This window comes from Coregonus lavaretus (assembly GCF_964263955.1).
Source record: "Coregonus lavaretus genome assembly, chromosome: 8".
Classification (NCBI taxonomy): Eukaryota; Metazoa; Chordata; class Actinopteri; order Salmoniformes; family Salmonidae; genus Coregonus; species Coregonus lavaretus.
In genome coordinates this window covers 27,242,630-27,255,686 of record NC_139995.1, presented here as the reverse complement: position 1 = coordinate 27,255,686, position 13,057 = coordinate 27,242,630, and the positions used below count along the sequence as shown (strand labels likewise).

Here is a 13,057-nt window from a genome sequence, read left to right as displayed (position 1 = left end):
ACACACACACACACACACACACACACACACACACACACACACACCCTGCCCAGTTCCTGGTTCTTCTCCTCCTGTTGTGACTCCAGCTGTCTGAGTCTCTCCTCCACGTTGCCATGTCGCTCCTCAGCCTGCAGGGGGAGACACAGGACCCAACTCAATCAAACCTGCATTCCTTTTTCACATTGTCAAAAAATAGGTACTGTTTTGGTTACTGTGAAATCCTACAACTAATACCAGATACCGTCCCCTTACAGCTAGATACTTTCCTGTTGTCAGAATAACAAGTGTGCGTGCATCAAGATTGCTATGGTGGGTTCGATTGACATCCAGCCTCTGTATATTTAGGACTGTGACTGTGTGTGTTGTTACCTTGGTGAGGGCTGCCACCCTCTGTGCTAACTCTGCCTCCACCTCTGGTAGTGTCTCAGCCTTCCTCATGGTCTGAGCCAGTCTCTGCTCTGCCAACTCCAACAACTCCTGTAGCTGGCGCACCTTCTCCTCACTCTGAGAGGTAAAGGGAGAGAGGGAGGGAGAGAGAAAGGAAGAGAGAGGGGGAGGGAGAGAGATAGATAGGGAGAGAGATAAAGGGGGAGGGAGAGAGAGAGGGGAAAGAGGGGGAAAGAGAAGAGAAAGAGAGAGATGATCACATACATATGCGAGGTCATACAGATGTTTGGACTCAATGTCATTGGCATACCTTAAAATGTTGTATTTTTATTATCAGTGGTTACAAAAGCACTGTTTGCTCCATATACACTGAATGTACAAAACATGACATAGACAACTGCGGGAAGCATTGGAGTCAACATGGGCCAGCATCCCTGTGGAATGCTTTCAACACCTTGTAGTCCATGCCCGACGAATTGCGCCTGTTCTGAGGGCAAAAGGAGGTGCAACTCAATATGTTTTGTACACTCAGTGTAGACATGCTACTCATCTCAGCTGAACTGCTTAGTTATCTGGTAGGCCTTCAGACTGCTGTCCAAGCACTATAGGTTTGTGTACATGTCAGAGTTTACTGAAACCAAATACCAACCATTCACGTCTCTTCTATTTCTGTTACTTCACACTGTTACTTCTATGCTAGCTCAGACACAAGTCCCTGATACTAACTGGTATGTGATAGATGGAACCTTAGAGGCCTGTCCCCGATAATGTCTCTGAGGTAGTAATGGATACTCTGTGTCACCCTCACGTTCTCTGGCATCAAGTGGAGATGAACTGAACTTCACCCTCAACTGAACGGTTTACAAACCTTCATTCACCCCCTTGTGTGTGTGTGTCCCCTACCTCACCCTGTCCCCTCTTTCTGTGAACCAGTATGGACCCCCTCCAAACTCCCGAGGTGTGTATGTGTTCATATTTACATTTATGTCATTTAGCAGACGCTCTTATCCAGAGCGACTTACAGTTAGTGAGGGCATACATTATTTTTTTTTATACTGTCCCCCCGAGGGAATCAAACCCACAACCCTGGCGTTGCAAGCGCCATGCTCCACCAACTGAGCTACACAGGGCCAGTGTCATACCTGCCCATGCACAGTCAATGGTGACTTATTCAGCATGTGTGTGTTACCTGTCGGTGCAGAGAGTCCTTGGTAACCAGTTCGTTCTCCAGTTTGTCATTGAGGTCATGGATGTGGGTGGTTTCCCTCTGAGCGGCCAGGTAACGTTTTTCTAACGTTGTAATCCGCTCCTCCATATCCTCCCTCTGTGCCAGCCCCTACAACAGGCATATAAATACTGTGTGTGTTCATACCAGGAAACATAACATAGAGCATTGCCTATTCATTTAGACACTGGCGAGTTCTATAGAATCAACAGTGTTTATGTTTATGAATGAGACATATTGGATTCCCCCTTCTCTTTTCCTATCTCCTCAATAACGCTCACCTCTCTCTGTTCCCTCTGTTGTTTGACTGATAGCTCCTCGCTGCGACTCAGGTCTCGGCGAGTGTTGGCTAGCTCCGCCTCCAGGTCTGCCACGCGTGTACTGAGCGTGCCCGAACGCTCACGGCTCTGAGCCAGCTCCTGATTGGTCCGATCCAGAAGCTCCTGCAGCTCCACCGACCGGCTCCCATCGTCATGGGCGTCTATGGAACCGTTAGGTAGCCTCTGAAGGGTCACACACACACACACAAAACACACACATGTTTATTCAGGGAAAGAGAGAGAGAGAGAGAGCAATAGACAAAGGGGAGGTGGCATGTTGTGATGCTGATGTTGTTTACACTTGAAGAAAGTTTATTCTGCTAATGTTGGAGGTCTTAGTGACCCAGAAAGGCACAATTTGTGTGGCGTGTGTGTATGTGTTTGTGTGGTGAGATTTTGTTGTTTTGACGTTTCTCTCTCAGCCCAAAGTAAAATTAATGATGTGGTGTTAATGAGAAGAACCTTCAGGGAGACACATTGAGACAGGCAGCACAGCGGGCAGCCCCACTATCAGGACCCCCCTCCCTCTCTCCTATTCATCTGTCTTCATACGCACGCACAGACCCACATGTTGCCACTCAGAATCAGTATGACTCCAATTATTACATACAGTGGGGAAAAAAAGTATTTAGTCAGCCACCAATTGTGTAAGTTCTCCCACTTAAAAAGATGAGAGAGGCCTGTAATTTTCATCATAGGTACACGTCAACTATGACAGACAAATTGAGAGAAAAAAATCCAGAAAATCACATTGTATGATTTTTAATGAATATTTGCAAATTATGGTGGAAAATAAGTATTTGGTCACCTACAAACAAGCAAGATTTCTGGCTCTCACAGACCTGTAACTTCTTCTTTAAGAGGCTCCTCTGTCCTCCACTCGTTACCTGTATTAATGGCACCTGTTTGAACTTGTTATCAGTATAAAAGACACCTGTCCACAACCTCAAACAGTCACACTCCAAACTCCACTATGGCCAAGACCAAAGAGCTGTCAAAGGACACCAGAAACTAAATTGTAGACCTGCACCAGGCTGGGAAGACTGAATCTGCAATAGGTAAGCAGCTTGGTTTGAAGAAATCAACTGTGGGAGCAATTATTAGGAAATGGAAGACATACAAGACCACTGATAATCTCCCTCGATCTGGGGCTCCACGCAAGATCTCACCCCGTGGGGTCAAAATGATCACAAGAACGGTGAGCAAAAATCCCAGAACCACACGGGGGGACCTAGTGAATGACCTGCAGAGAGCTGGGACCAAAGTAACAAAGCCTACCATCAGTAACACACTACGCCGCCAGGGACTCAAATCCTGCAGTGCCAGACGTGTCCCCCTGCTTAAGCCAGTACATGTCCAGGCCCGTCTGAAGTTTGCTAGAGTGCATTTGGATGATCCAGAAGAGGATTGGGAGAATGTCATATGGTCAGATGAAACCAAAATAGAACTTTTTGGTAAAAACTCAACTCGTCGTGTTTGGAGGACAAAGAATGCTGAGTTGCATCCAAAGAACACCATACCTACTGTGAAGCATGGGGGTGGAAACATCATGCTTTGGGGCTGTTTTTCTGCAAAGGGACCAGGACGACTGATCCGTGTAAAGGAAAGAATGAATGGGGCCATGTATCGTGAGATTTTGAGTGAAAACCTCCTTCCATCAGCAAGGGCATTGAAGATGGAACGTGGCTGGGTCTTTCAGCATGACAATGATCCCAAACACACTGCCCGGGCAACGAAGGAGTGGCTTCGTAAGAAGCATTTCAAGGTCCTGGAGTGGCCTAGCCAGTCTCCAGATCTCAACCCCATAGAAAATGGATGGAGTTGAAAGTCCGTGTTGCCCAGCGACAGCCCCAAAACATCACTGCTCTAGAGGAGATCTGCATGGAGGAATGGGCCAAAATACCAGCAACAGTGTGTGAAAACCTTGTGAAGACTTACAGAAAACGTTAGACCTGTGTCATTGCCAACAAAGGCTATATAACAAAGTATTGAGAAACTTTTGTTATTGACCAAATACTTATTTTCCACCATAATTTGCAAATAAATTCATTAAAAATCCTACAATGTGATTTTCTGGATTTTTTTTCCTCATTTTGTCTGTCATAGTTGACGTGTACCTATGATGAAAATTACAGGCCTCTCTCATCTTTTTAAGTGAGGAGAACTTGCACAATTGGTGGCTGACAAATACTTTTTTCCCCCACTGTATTTCTCATTCATATCATAGCTAGAGAACATAAGAGTGTCTGTCTGTCTGTTCCTTCCTGTAGAGTTCCTAGGGCAGCGTTTCCCACACTCGGTCCTTGGGACACCAAGGGGTGCACGTTTTGGTTTTTGCACTAACATTACACAGCTGATTCCAATTATCAAAGCTTGATGATTAGCTGATTATTTGAATCAGCTGTGTAGTGCTAGGGCAGAAACCAAAACGTGCACCCAGGGGGGGCCCCAGGACCGAGTTTGGGAAACTCTGTCCTAGGGTGTGTTAGGCAAGGTCTATTTAAACCTCGAAAGCATTCCAGGAGCTGCCAGTCTGTCGGTAGGTATTAAGCTAAGGATTAGGAAGGAGGTAAGGGTTGTGGTGAGGGTAAGCATGTGTGGCTGGGTAGGGGTTAGAGTACAGTGTGTTGACAGGGCTATGGGGCAGTGTGGCGCTATGAAATAGAGGAAATCTGGACAACACTGCACAACCTCTCTCTCTCTCTCTCTCTCTCTCTCTCTCTCTCTCTCTCTCTCTCTCTCTCTCTCTCTCTCTCTCTCTCTCTCTCTCTCTCTCTCTCTCTCTCTCTCTCTCTCAGGGTGCATGCTTTTCCCAGAGGGAGGTCTAGAGTAAGTGACTCGCTGCCAAAAGCAGCTACCCTCCCAGTCTGCAGAAAAGGGACCACTTTTACATTATTTAGCAGACACTCTTATCCAGAGCAACTTACAGTTAGTGAGTGCATACTTTTTTTTCATACTGGCCCCCCATGGGAATCAAACCCACAACCCTGGCATTGCAAGCACCATGCTCTACCAACTGAGCTACACAGGGCCACTTCTCTCAACTTGACACAACTGTGGATAGCATTGGAGTCAACATGGGCCACCATCCCTGTGGAACGCTTTTGACACCTTGTAGAGTCCATTGCCCAAGGAATTGAGGCTGTTCTGAGGGCAAAAGGAGGTGCAACTCAATATGTTTTGTATACTCAGTGTAGACATGCTACTCATATCAGCTGAACTGCTTAGTTCTCTGCTAGGCTTGTAGACTGCACTGTTCTACTGTAGCACTCTTTATTTTAATGTTATTTTTTTCACCTTTATTTAACCAGGTAAGCCAGTTGAGAACAAGTTCTCATTTACAACTGCGACCTGGCCAAGATAAAGCAAAGCAGTGCGATAAAAACAACAACACAGAGTTACATATGGGGTAAAAACAAAACATAAAGTCAAAAATACCACAGAAAATATATATACAGTGTGTGCAAATGTAGCAAGTTATGGAGGTAAGGCAATAAATAGGCCATAGTGCAAAATAATTACAATGAGTATTAACACTGGAATGCTAGATGTGCAAGAGATGATGTGCAAATAGAGATACTGGGGTGCAAAAGAGCAAAATAAATAACAATATAGGGATGAGGTAGTTGGGTAGGCTAATTTCAGATGGGCTGTGTACAGGTGCAGTGATCGGTAAGGTGCTCTGACAACTGATGCTTAAAGTTAGTGAGGGAGATAAGTCTCCAGCTTCAGAGATTTTTGCAGTTTGTTCCAGTCATTGGCAGCAGAGAACTGGAAGGAATAGCGGCCAAAGGAGGTGTTGGCTTTGGGGATGACCAGTGAGATATACCTGCTGGAGCGCATACTACGGGTGGGTGTTGCTATGGTGACCAATGAGCTAAGATAAGGCGGAGATTTGCCTAGCAGTGATTTATAGATGGCCTGGAGCCAGTGGGTTTGGCGACGAATATGTAGTGAGGACCAGCCAACAAGAGCGTACAGGTCACAGCGGTGGGTAGTATATGGGGCTTTGGTGACAAAACGGATGGCACTGTGATAGACTACATCCAATTTGCTGAGTAGAGTGTTGGAGGCTATTTTGTAAATGACATCGCCGAAGTCAAGGATCGGTAGGATAGTCAGTTTTACGAGGGCATGTTTGGCAGCATGAGTGAAGGAGGCTTTGTTGCGAAATAGGAAGCCGATTCTAGATTTAACTTTGGATTGAAGATGCTTAATGTGAGTCTGGAAGGAGAGTTTACAGTTTAAGCAGACACCTAGGTATTTGTAGTTGTCCACTTACTCTAGGTCAGACCCGTCGAGAGTAGTGATTCTAGTCGGGGCTATATCTGAGAGGTTGAACAGGCTAATTTCAGATGGGCTGTGTACAGGTGCAGTGATCGGTAAGGTGCTCTGACAACTGATGCTTAAAGTTAGTGAGGGAGATAAGAGTCTCCAGCTTCAGAGATTTTTGCAGTTTGTTCCAGTCATTGGCAGCAGAGAACTGGAAGGAATAGCGGCCAAAGGAGGTGTTGGCTTTGGGGATGACCAGTGAGATATACCTGCTGGAGCGCATACTACGGGTGGGTGTTGCTATGGTGACCAATGAGCTAAGATAAGGCGGAGATTTGCCTAGCAGTGATTTATAGATGGCCTGGAGCCAGTGGGTTTGGCGACGAATATGTAGTGAGGACCAGCCAACAAGAGCGTACAGGTCACAGCGGTGGGTAGTATATGGGGCTTTGGTGACAAAACGGATGGCACTGTGATAGACTACATCCAATTTGCTGAGTAGAGTGTTGGAGGCTATTTTGTAAATGACATCGCCGAAGTCAAGGATCGGTAGGATAGTCAGTTTTACGAGGGCATGTTTGGCAGCATGAGTGAAGGAGGCTTTGTTGCGAAATAGGAAGCCGATTCTAGATTTAACTTTGGATTGAAGATGCTTAATGTGAGTCTGGAAGGAGAGTTTACAGTTTAAGCAGACACCTAGGTATTTGTAGTTGTCCACTTACTCTAGGTCAGACCCGTCGAGAGTAGTGATTCTAGTCGGGTGGGCGGGTCCCAGCAGCGTTCGATTGAAGAGCATGCATTTAGTTTTACTAGTGTTTAAGAGCAGTAGGAGGCTACGGAAGGAGTGTTGTATGGCATTGAAGCTCGTTTGTTAACACAGTGTCCAATGAAGGGCCAGATGTATACAAAATGGTGTCGTCTGCGTAGAGGTGGATCTGAGAATCACCAGCAGCAAGAGCGACATCATTGATATACACAGAGAAAAGAGTCGGCCCTTTGGTCCTCTGTAGCTCAGCTGGTAGAGCACGGCGCTTGTAACGCCAAGGTAGTGGGTTCGATCCCCGGGACCACCCATACACAAAAATGTATGCACGCACGACTGTAAGTCGCTTTGGATAAAAGCGTCTGCTAAATGGCATATTATTATTATATTATAATTGAACCCTGTAGCACCCCCATAGAGACTGCCATAGGTCCAGACAACAGGCCCTCCGATTTGACACATTGAACTCTATCTGAGAAGTAGTTGGTGAACCAGGCGAGGCAGTCATTTGAGAAACCAATGCTATTTAGTCTGCTAATAAGAATGCAGTGGTTGACAGAGTTGAAAGCCTTGGCCAGGTCAATGAAGACGGCTGCACAGTACTGTCTATTATTGATCGCGATTATAATATCGTTAGGACCTTGAGCGTGGCTGAGGTGCACCCATGACCAGCTCGGAAACCGGATTGCATAGCGGAGAAGGTACGGTGGGATTCGAAATGGTCGGTGATCTGTTTGTTAACTTGGCTTTCAAAAACTTTCGAAAGGCAGGGCAGGATGGATATAGGTCTGTAACAGTTTGGATCTAGAGTGTCACCCCCTTTGAAGAGGGGGATGACCGCGGCAGCTTTCCAATCTCTGGGGATCTCAGACGTTACGAAAGAGAGGTTGAACAGGCTAGTAATAGGGGTTGCGACAATTTCGGCTGCTATTTTTAGAAAGAAAGGGTCAAGATTGTCTAGCCCAGATGATTTGTAGGGGTCCAGATTTTGCAGCTCTTTCAGAACATCAGCTGTCTGAATTTGTGTGAAGGAGAAGCGGGGGTGGCATGGGCAAGTTGCAGCGGAGGGTGCAGAGCTGGTGGCCGGGGTAGTGGTAGCCAGGTGGAAAGCATGGCCAGCCATAGCAAAATGCTTGTTGAAATTTTCGATTATTGTAGATTTATCGGTGGTGATAGTGTTTCCTAGCCTCAGTGCAGTGGGCAGCTGGGAGGAGGTGCTCTTATTCTCCATGGACTTTACAGTGTCCCAAAACCTTTTGGAGTTAGTGCTACAGGATGCAAATTTCTGTTTGAAAAAGCTAGCCTTTGCTTTCCTAACTTCCCTGAAAAGTTGCATATCGCGGGGGCTATTCGATGCTAATGCAGTACGCCACAGGATGTTTTTGTGCTGGTCAAGGGCAGTCAAGTCTGAGGAGAACCAGGGGCTATATCTGTTCTTAGTTCTGAATTATTTGAATGGGGCATGCTTATTTAAGATTGAGAGGAAAGCACTTTTAAAGAACAACCAGGCATCCTCTACTGACGGAATGAGATCGATATCCATCCAGGATACCTGGGCCAGGTCAATTAGGAAGGGCTGCTTGCTAAAGTGTTTTAGGTTGCGTTTGACAGTTATGAGGGGTGGTCGTTTGACCGCGGACCCGTTACGGACGCAGGCAATAAGGCAGTGATCGCTGAGATCCTGGTTGAAGACAGCGGAGGTGTATTTAGAGGGTAAGTTAGTCAGGATGATATCTATGAGGGTGCCCATGTTTACGGATTTAGGGTTGTACCTGGTAGGTTCCTTGATAATTTGTGTGAGATTGAGGGCATCTAGTTTGGATTGTAGAATGGCCGAGGTGTTAAGCATATCCCAGTTTAGGTCACCAAGCAGTACGAACTCTGAGGATAGATGGGGGGCAATCAATTCACATATGGTGTCCAGGGCACAGCTGGGGGCTGAGGGGGGGCTGTAGCAAGCGGCAACAGTGAGAGACTTATTTCTGGAAAGGTGGATTTTTAGAAGTAGGAGCTCAAACTGTTTGGGCACAGACCTGGATAGTATGACAGAGCTCTGCAGGCTATCTCTACAGTAGATTGCAACTCCACCCCCTTTGGCAGTTCTATCTAGACAGAAAATGTTGTAGTTGGGGATCTTCCTAAGCCAGGATTCAGACACTGCTAGAACATCAGGGTTGGCGGAGTGTGCTAATGCAGTGAATAACTCAAACTTAGGAAGGAGGCTTCTGATGTTAACGTGCAGAAAACCAAGGCTTTTACTGTTACAGAAGTCAACAAATTATAACTCCTGGGGAGTAGGAGTGATACTGGGGGCTGCAGGGCCTGGGTTAGCCTCTACATCACCATAGGAACAGAGGAGGACTAGAATAAGGATATGGCTAAAGGCTTTAAGAACTGGTCTTCTAGTGCGTTGGGTACAGAGAATAATGGGGGCAGATTTCCGGGCATTGTAGAATAGATTCAGGGCATTATGTACAGACAAGGATATGGAAGGATATGAGTTCAGTGGAGGTAAACCTAAGCGTTGGGTAACAATGAAAGAGATAGCATCACTGGAGGCACCGATTGAGCCGGTCTCGGCGTGTATGGGGGGTGGAACAAAGGAGCTATTTGAGGCAGTTTGAGAATGACTTGGGGTTCTATATTGAAATTGTATAATAAGAACTAACTGGAACAGCAATAGGCAAGGCATATTGACATGGGAGAGAGGCATAAAGCAATCACAGGTGTTATTAGAGAGAGCTAAGACAACAACTGGTAATGGCGATGAAAGTTTGGGCTGAGGCTAAACAGATAAACAGGACAGGGTACCGTGTAAAGGAACAGTCCAGCAGGCATCAGCTGTGCAGCTGAGTGATCATAAGGTCCAGTGAACAGCAATATGTGAGTCTGAGAGCAGTTCGAATTGGTGCTAAAGCACAGCGAGCAGGAAGCATGGCTGTTGTTTGCGTGTGCTAGTGGGCCGGGGCTAGCAGATGGATGTTCGTGGTCGTTTCAACGGGAAGCCTGTTGAAACCACAGATCATTACGTCGGCAGACCAGTTGTGATGGATCGGCGGGGCTCCGTGTCGACTCTAGGAGTTCCCGTCCGGTTGACAGAGAGGTAGATAGCCTGGAGATGTGCCGGACTCAAGGCTAGCTCAAAGCTGATTAGCCAACAACAACATCCATTTGGTTGCAGCTAGCTAGTTGTGATGATCAGGTGTTAAAGGTCCAGTGATTTAGTGATTCCGGCAGAAAATCTGATGTGTTCTGGGTCGATAACGCGCTGTGCAGACAGTGCAGACTGGACGATAATAGTCCAGGCTAGAGCTGGCTGGTAGGTAGTGCAGGCCACGGACAATGGTGAAAAACGCTAATGGTGGCTAATAGCAAGTAGCTAGTTAGCTAGCTACTCCCGTCCGGTAGACAAAGAGGTAGATAGCTGGGATATGGGCCTGGCTCAAGGCAACTGGTGCTTGCTTCGGGGGCAGTGGTGATTAGCCTACAGCAACGTCCATTTGGTTGCGGCTAGATAGTTGCGATCCGGTGTTAAGGTCCATTGATTCAGTTATTCCGGCAGAAAATCCGATGTTCTGGGTGAAAACCGCTAACGGTGGCTAATAGCAAGTAGCTAGTTAGCTGACTAGCTAGTTTCAACTGGAGATTCTAGATAAAGGTGAGTAAATAATAGAATCCGTTCCACATTGAGTGAGGCGGGTTGCAGGAAAGTATATTTAGTAGAAGGATGAAAAGTGTGATAAGGAAATATGTATGAAAAATACCAAAAAAAATACAAAAAACAGGCTATTTACACGGACACACAACATAGAACACGACCGCACTGCTACGCCATCTTGGATAGAAAACTCTTGACCAAAGAAAGGAACAACTAATTATCTTATTAGGATGATAAAGCATTATAACAGAACCCATACATCCCAGGTAAACTTCCAGCCATGTTTCTAATGCTCAATGAATGCTCTGTCATCTGATCCTCTTGTGGGATTACTGACCAGGCACAAACTGTCCTCCATGATTAACTACATAAAGCTTCATTATTCCCCGTGGACAGACATAGACAGACACAGACAGGGTTACATAACACATGCTCATTTCAGGGAATATTACTAGGAGAGGGAGAGAGGACAGGGCTATCTGGTTGTACAGTAGGGCTCAAACTGCATTATAATCACCACAATGACAAAAGAGCTTTAAACCACAGAGTAGATTCTGCATTTAGCCTAACTCATCAGCAATGTGTGTGTGTGTGAGCGTGTGTGTGAGAGAGAGCGAGACAGAGAGAAAGATAGATAGACATACCGACAGACAGAGACAGAGAGAAAGACAGACCTTCCAGGTGGATTTGGATGCGTCGTTCCTGTCCAAAGATTCTCCCTCCTTCCTCTGCCTCACAACGGTCAGCTGCAGACACACACACGCACGCACACACACACACACACATACACACACACCCACACAAACACACACACAGAGGGCAAAGGGTCACCTCTAGGTAAAGGTGGAGTATCAGGCGGTCTAACTGATGCTGGATGCAGGTTTGTCTACACTAGGTTGTGTTTGAGTGCTGGTAGGTAGGCATGTTTTGGCTTTACACAAAATGAAGGAGGAGATCCAAAGCTGCATCACATTGCTCTTCAGGGACTCACACACAGAGACATACACATTAACACACAGCTTTATTTTCGTGAAATTCCAGGACTTTTTGGTGAGTATTTTCTTTTAACCATTAAATATCCTATTTTCCCTAACCCCTAACCCCTAACCCTAAACTTAACCGTACCCCTAACCTTAACCCTAATCTTAACCCCAAAAACCTTAACCTTAACCCTAACCCTAACCCCAAAACCCTAACCCTTAAGCTTAAAATAGAATTTGAACAAATTCAGGACATGAAAAAAGTCCTGACATTTCAAAAAAAGTTATTGTTTTCCTACCTTGTCAGGACATTTGGGTGAATTGTTTGGACATTGGGGTCCTGATAAGGTAGGAAAACAAGTACACACACACACACACCTCTGAGCTGAGATGATTAGATGTGATATTGTAGTCCTGGTGAGGCCATCTGGTCCCTCAGACTGTGTGGGAGTGAGATGGCTCTGCCCCTCTATCTACCTGTGCTTCCCTATCTATCTCTCCCTTTCTAACTCTCTATGTGTGTCTATTCTACAGCTTCCTACAGCAGCACCAATGGAAGTCCTGATCCCAGTTCCAGAGTTCTAACAGGCTGTGACTGTCCTCAGTTGAGACAGATGTCCCTGGCTGCTGCAGGCCCTAGACGCCCCATCCCATCGCTCCACACAGGAACATCACAACACCAGGTACACACTTCAGGAATATTCAGAGGATTCTGTGGAATGGGCAATGAACGTTTCTCTAAAGTTCCTGTCTCTTTTAGTACTGCTTCTGGAATAATCTGAGAAAGAAAATACAATATGTTTTCCTGACGATATTGTGGTCATTGACATTCTTATCTCAAACAGTTTGCCAAACTAGGCATATCTATTCTATAACTTTCTATTCTATAACTTTCTATTCTATTATTTTCTATTATATTCTGTTCTATTCTATGTAGGCTCCAGTGAGTTGGGGAGACAGCAGGTGAAAGGTGCAACACACAGTACAGGACCAGAAAATGAACCTAACAAGTTATTACTTTGGATTGCATTTGGGTTTTCCTGTGCACAGCACAGCTTGTACTGAATATTTAGTCTCATTTGCCTTTGTAATGGATTCTTGTTGAACAGATGAGAACAGGAGAAAGGGAGAGAGAGAAACATAGAGGGAACAAATTATTGAATGAACGAGTAAGAGACATTTTAACAGAAAGAGAGTGTGCCTTGGTTCTGTGTGTGTGCTAAGAGAAGGAAGAGAGAGAGAACAGAAGAGAGGGGAGACAGAGAGAGAGCGAGCAGAAGAGAGGGGAGACAGAGAGAGAGAGAGAGAGAGAGGGGTTCTGCAGTCTTGTCCAGAGAGCAGAAGAGACAGTCCCTTGGTTGCATGTTGGTTGTTCAGAATAGCTAACAGACTGGGGGCATCAGCAGATGGCAGGTGGGGACAGGACAGATGTTATACATGCACACCCACACA

The 13,057-nt window shown here is 45.9% G+C and overlaps 1 protein-coding gene across 1 annotated transcript in view; it reads right to left on the bottom strand.

Moving 5' to 3' along the window:
* The window catches only part of LOC311133800 (liprin-alpha-4-like), a 139,539-nt gene that overhangs the window by 14,872 nt on the left and 111,610 nt on the right, over window positions 1–13,057 (bottom strand). The window contains exons 5-9 of the mRNA XM_084167372.1: window positions 11,300–11,371; window positions 1,894–2,115; window positions 1,577–1,711; window positions 370–504; window positions 45–128 (exon numbers count right to left, since the gene is read on the bottom strand). Coding sequence (XP_084023498.1) covers window positions 45–128; window positions 370–504; window positions 1,577–1,711; window positions 1,894–2,115; window positions 11,300–11,371 — 648 coding nt within the window. The remainder of the gene's footprint in view (window positions 1–44; window positions 129–369; window positions 505–1,576; window positions 1,712–1,893; window positions 2,116–11,299; window positions 11,372–13,057) is intronic.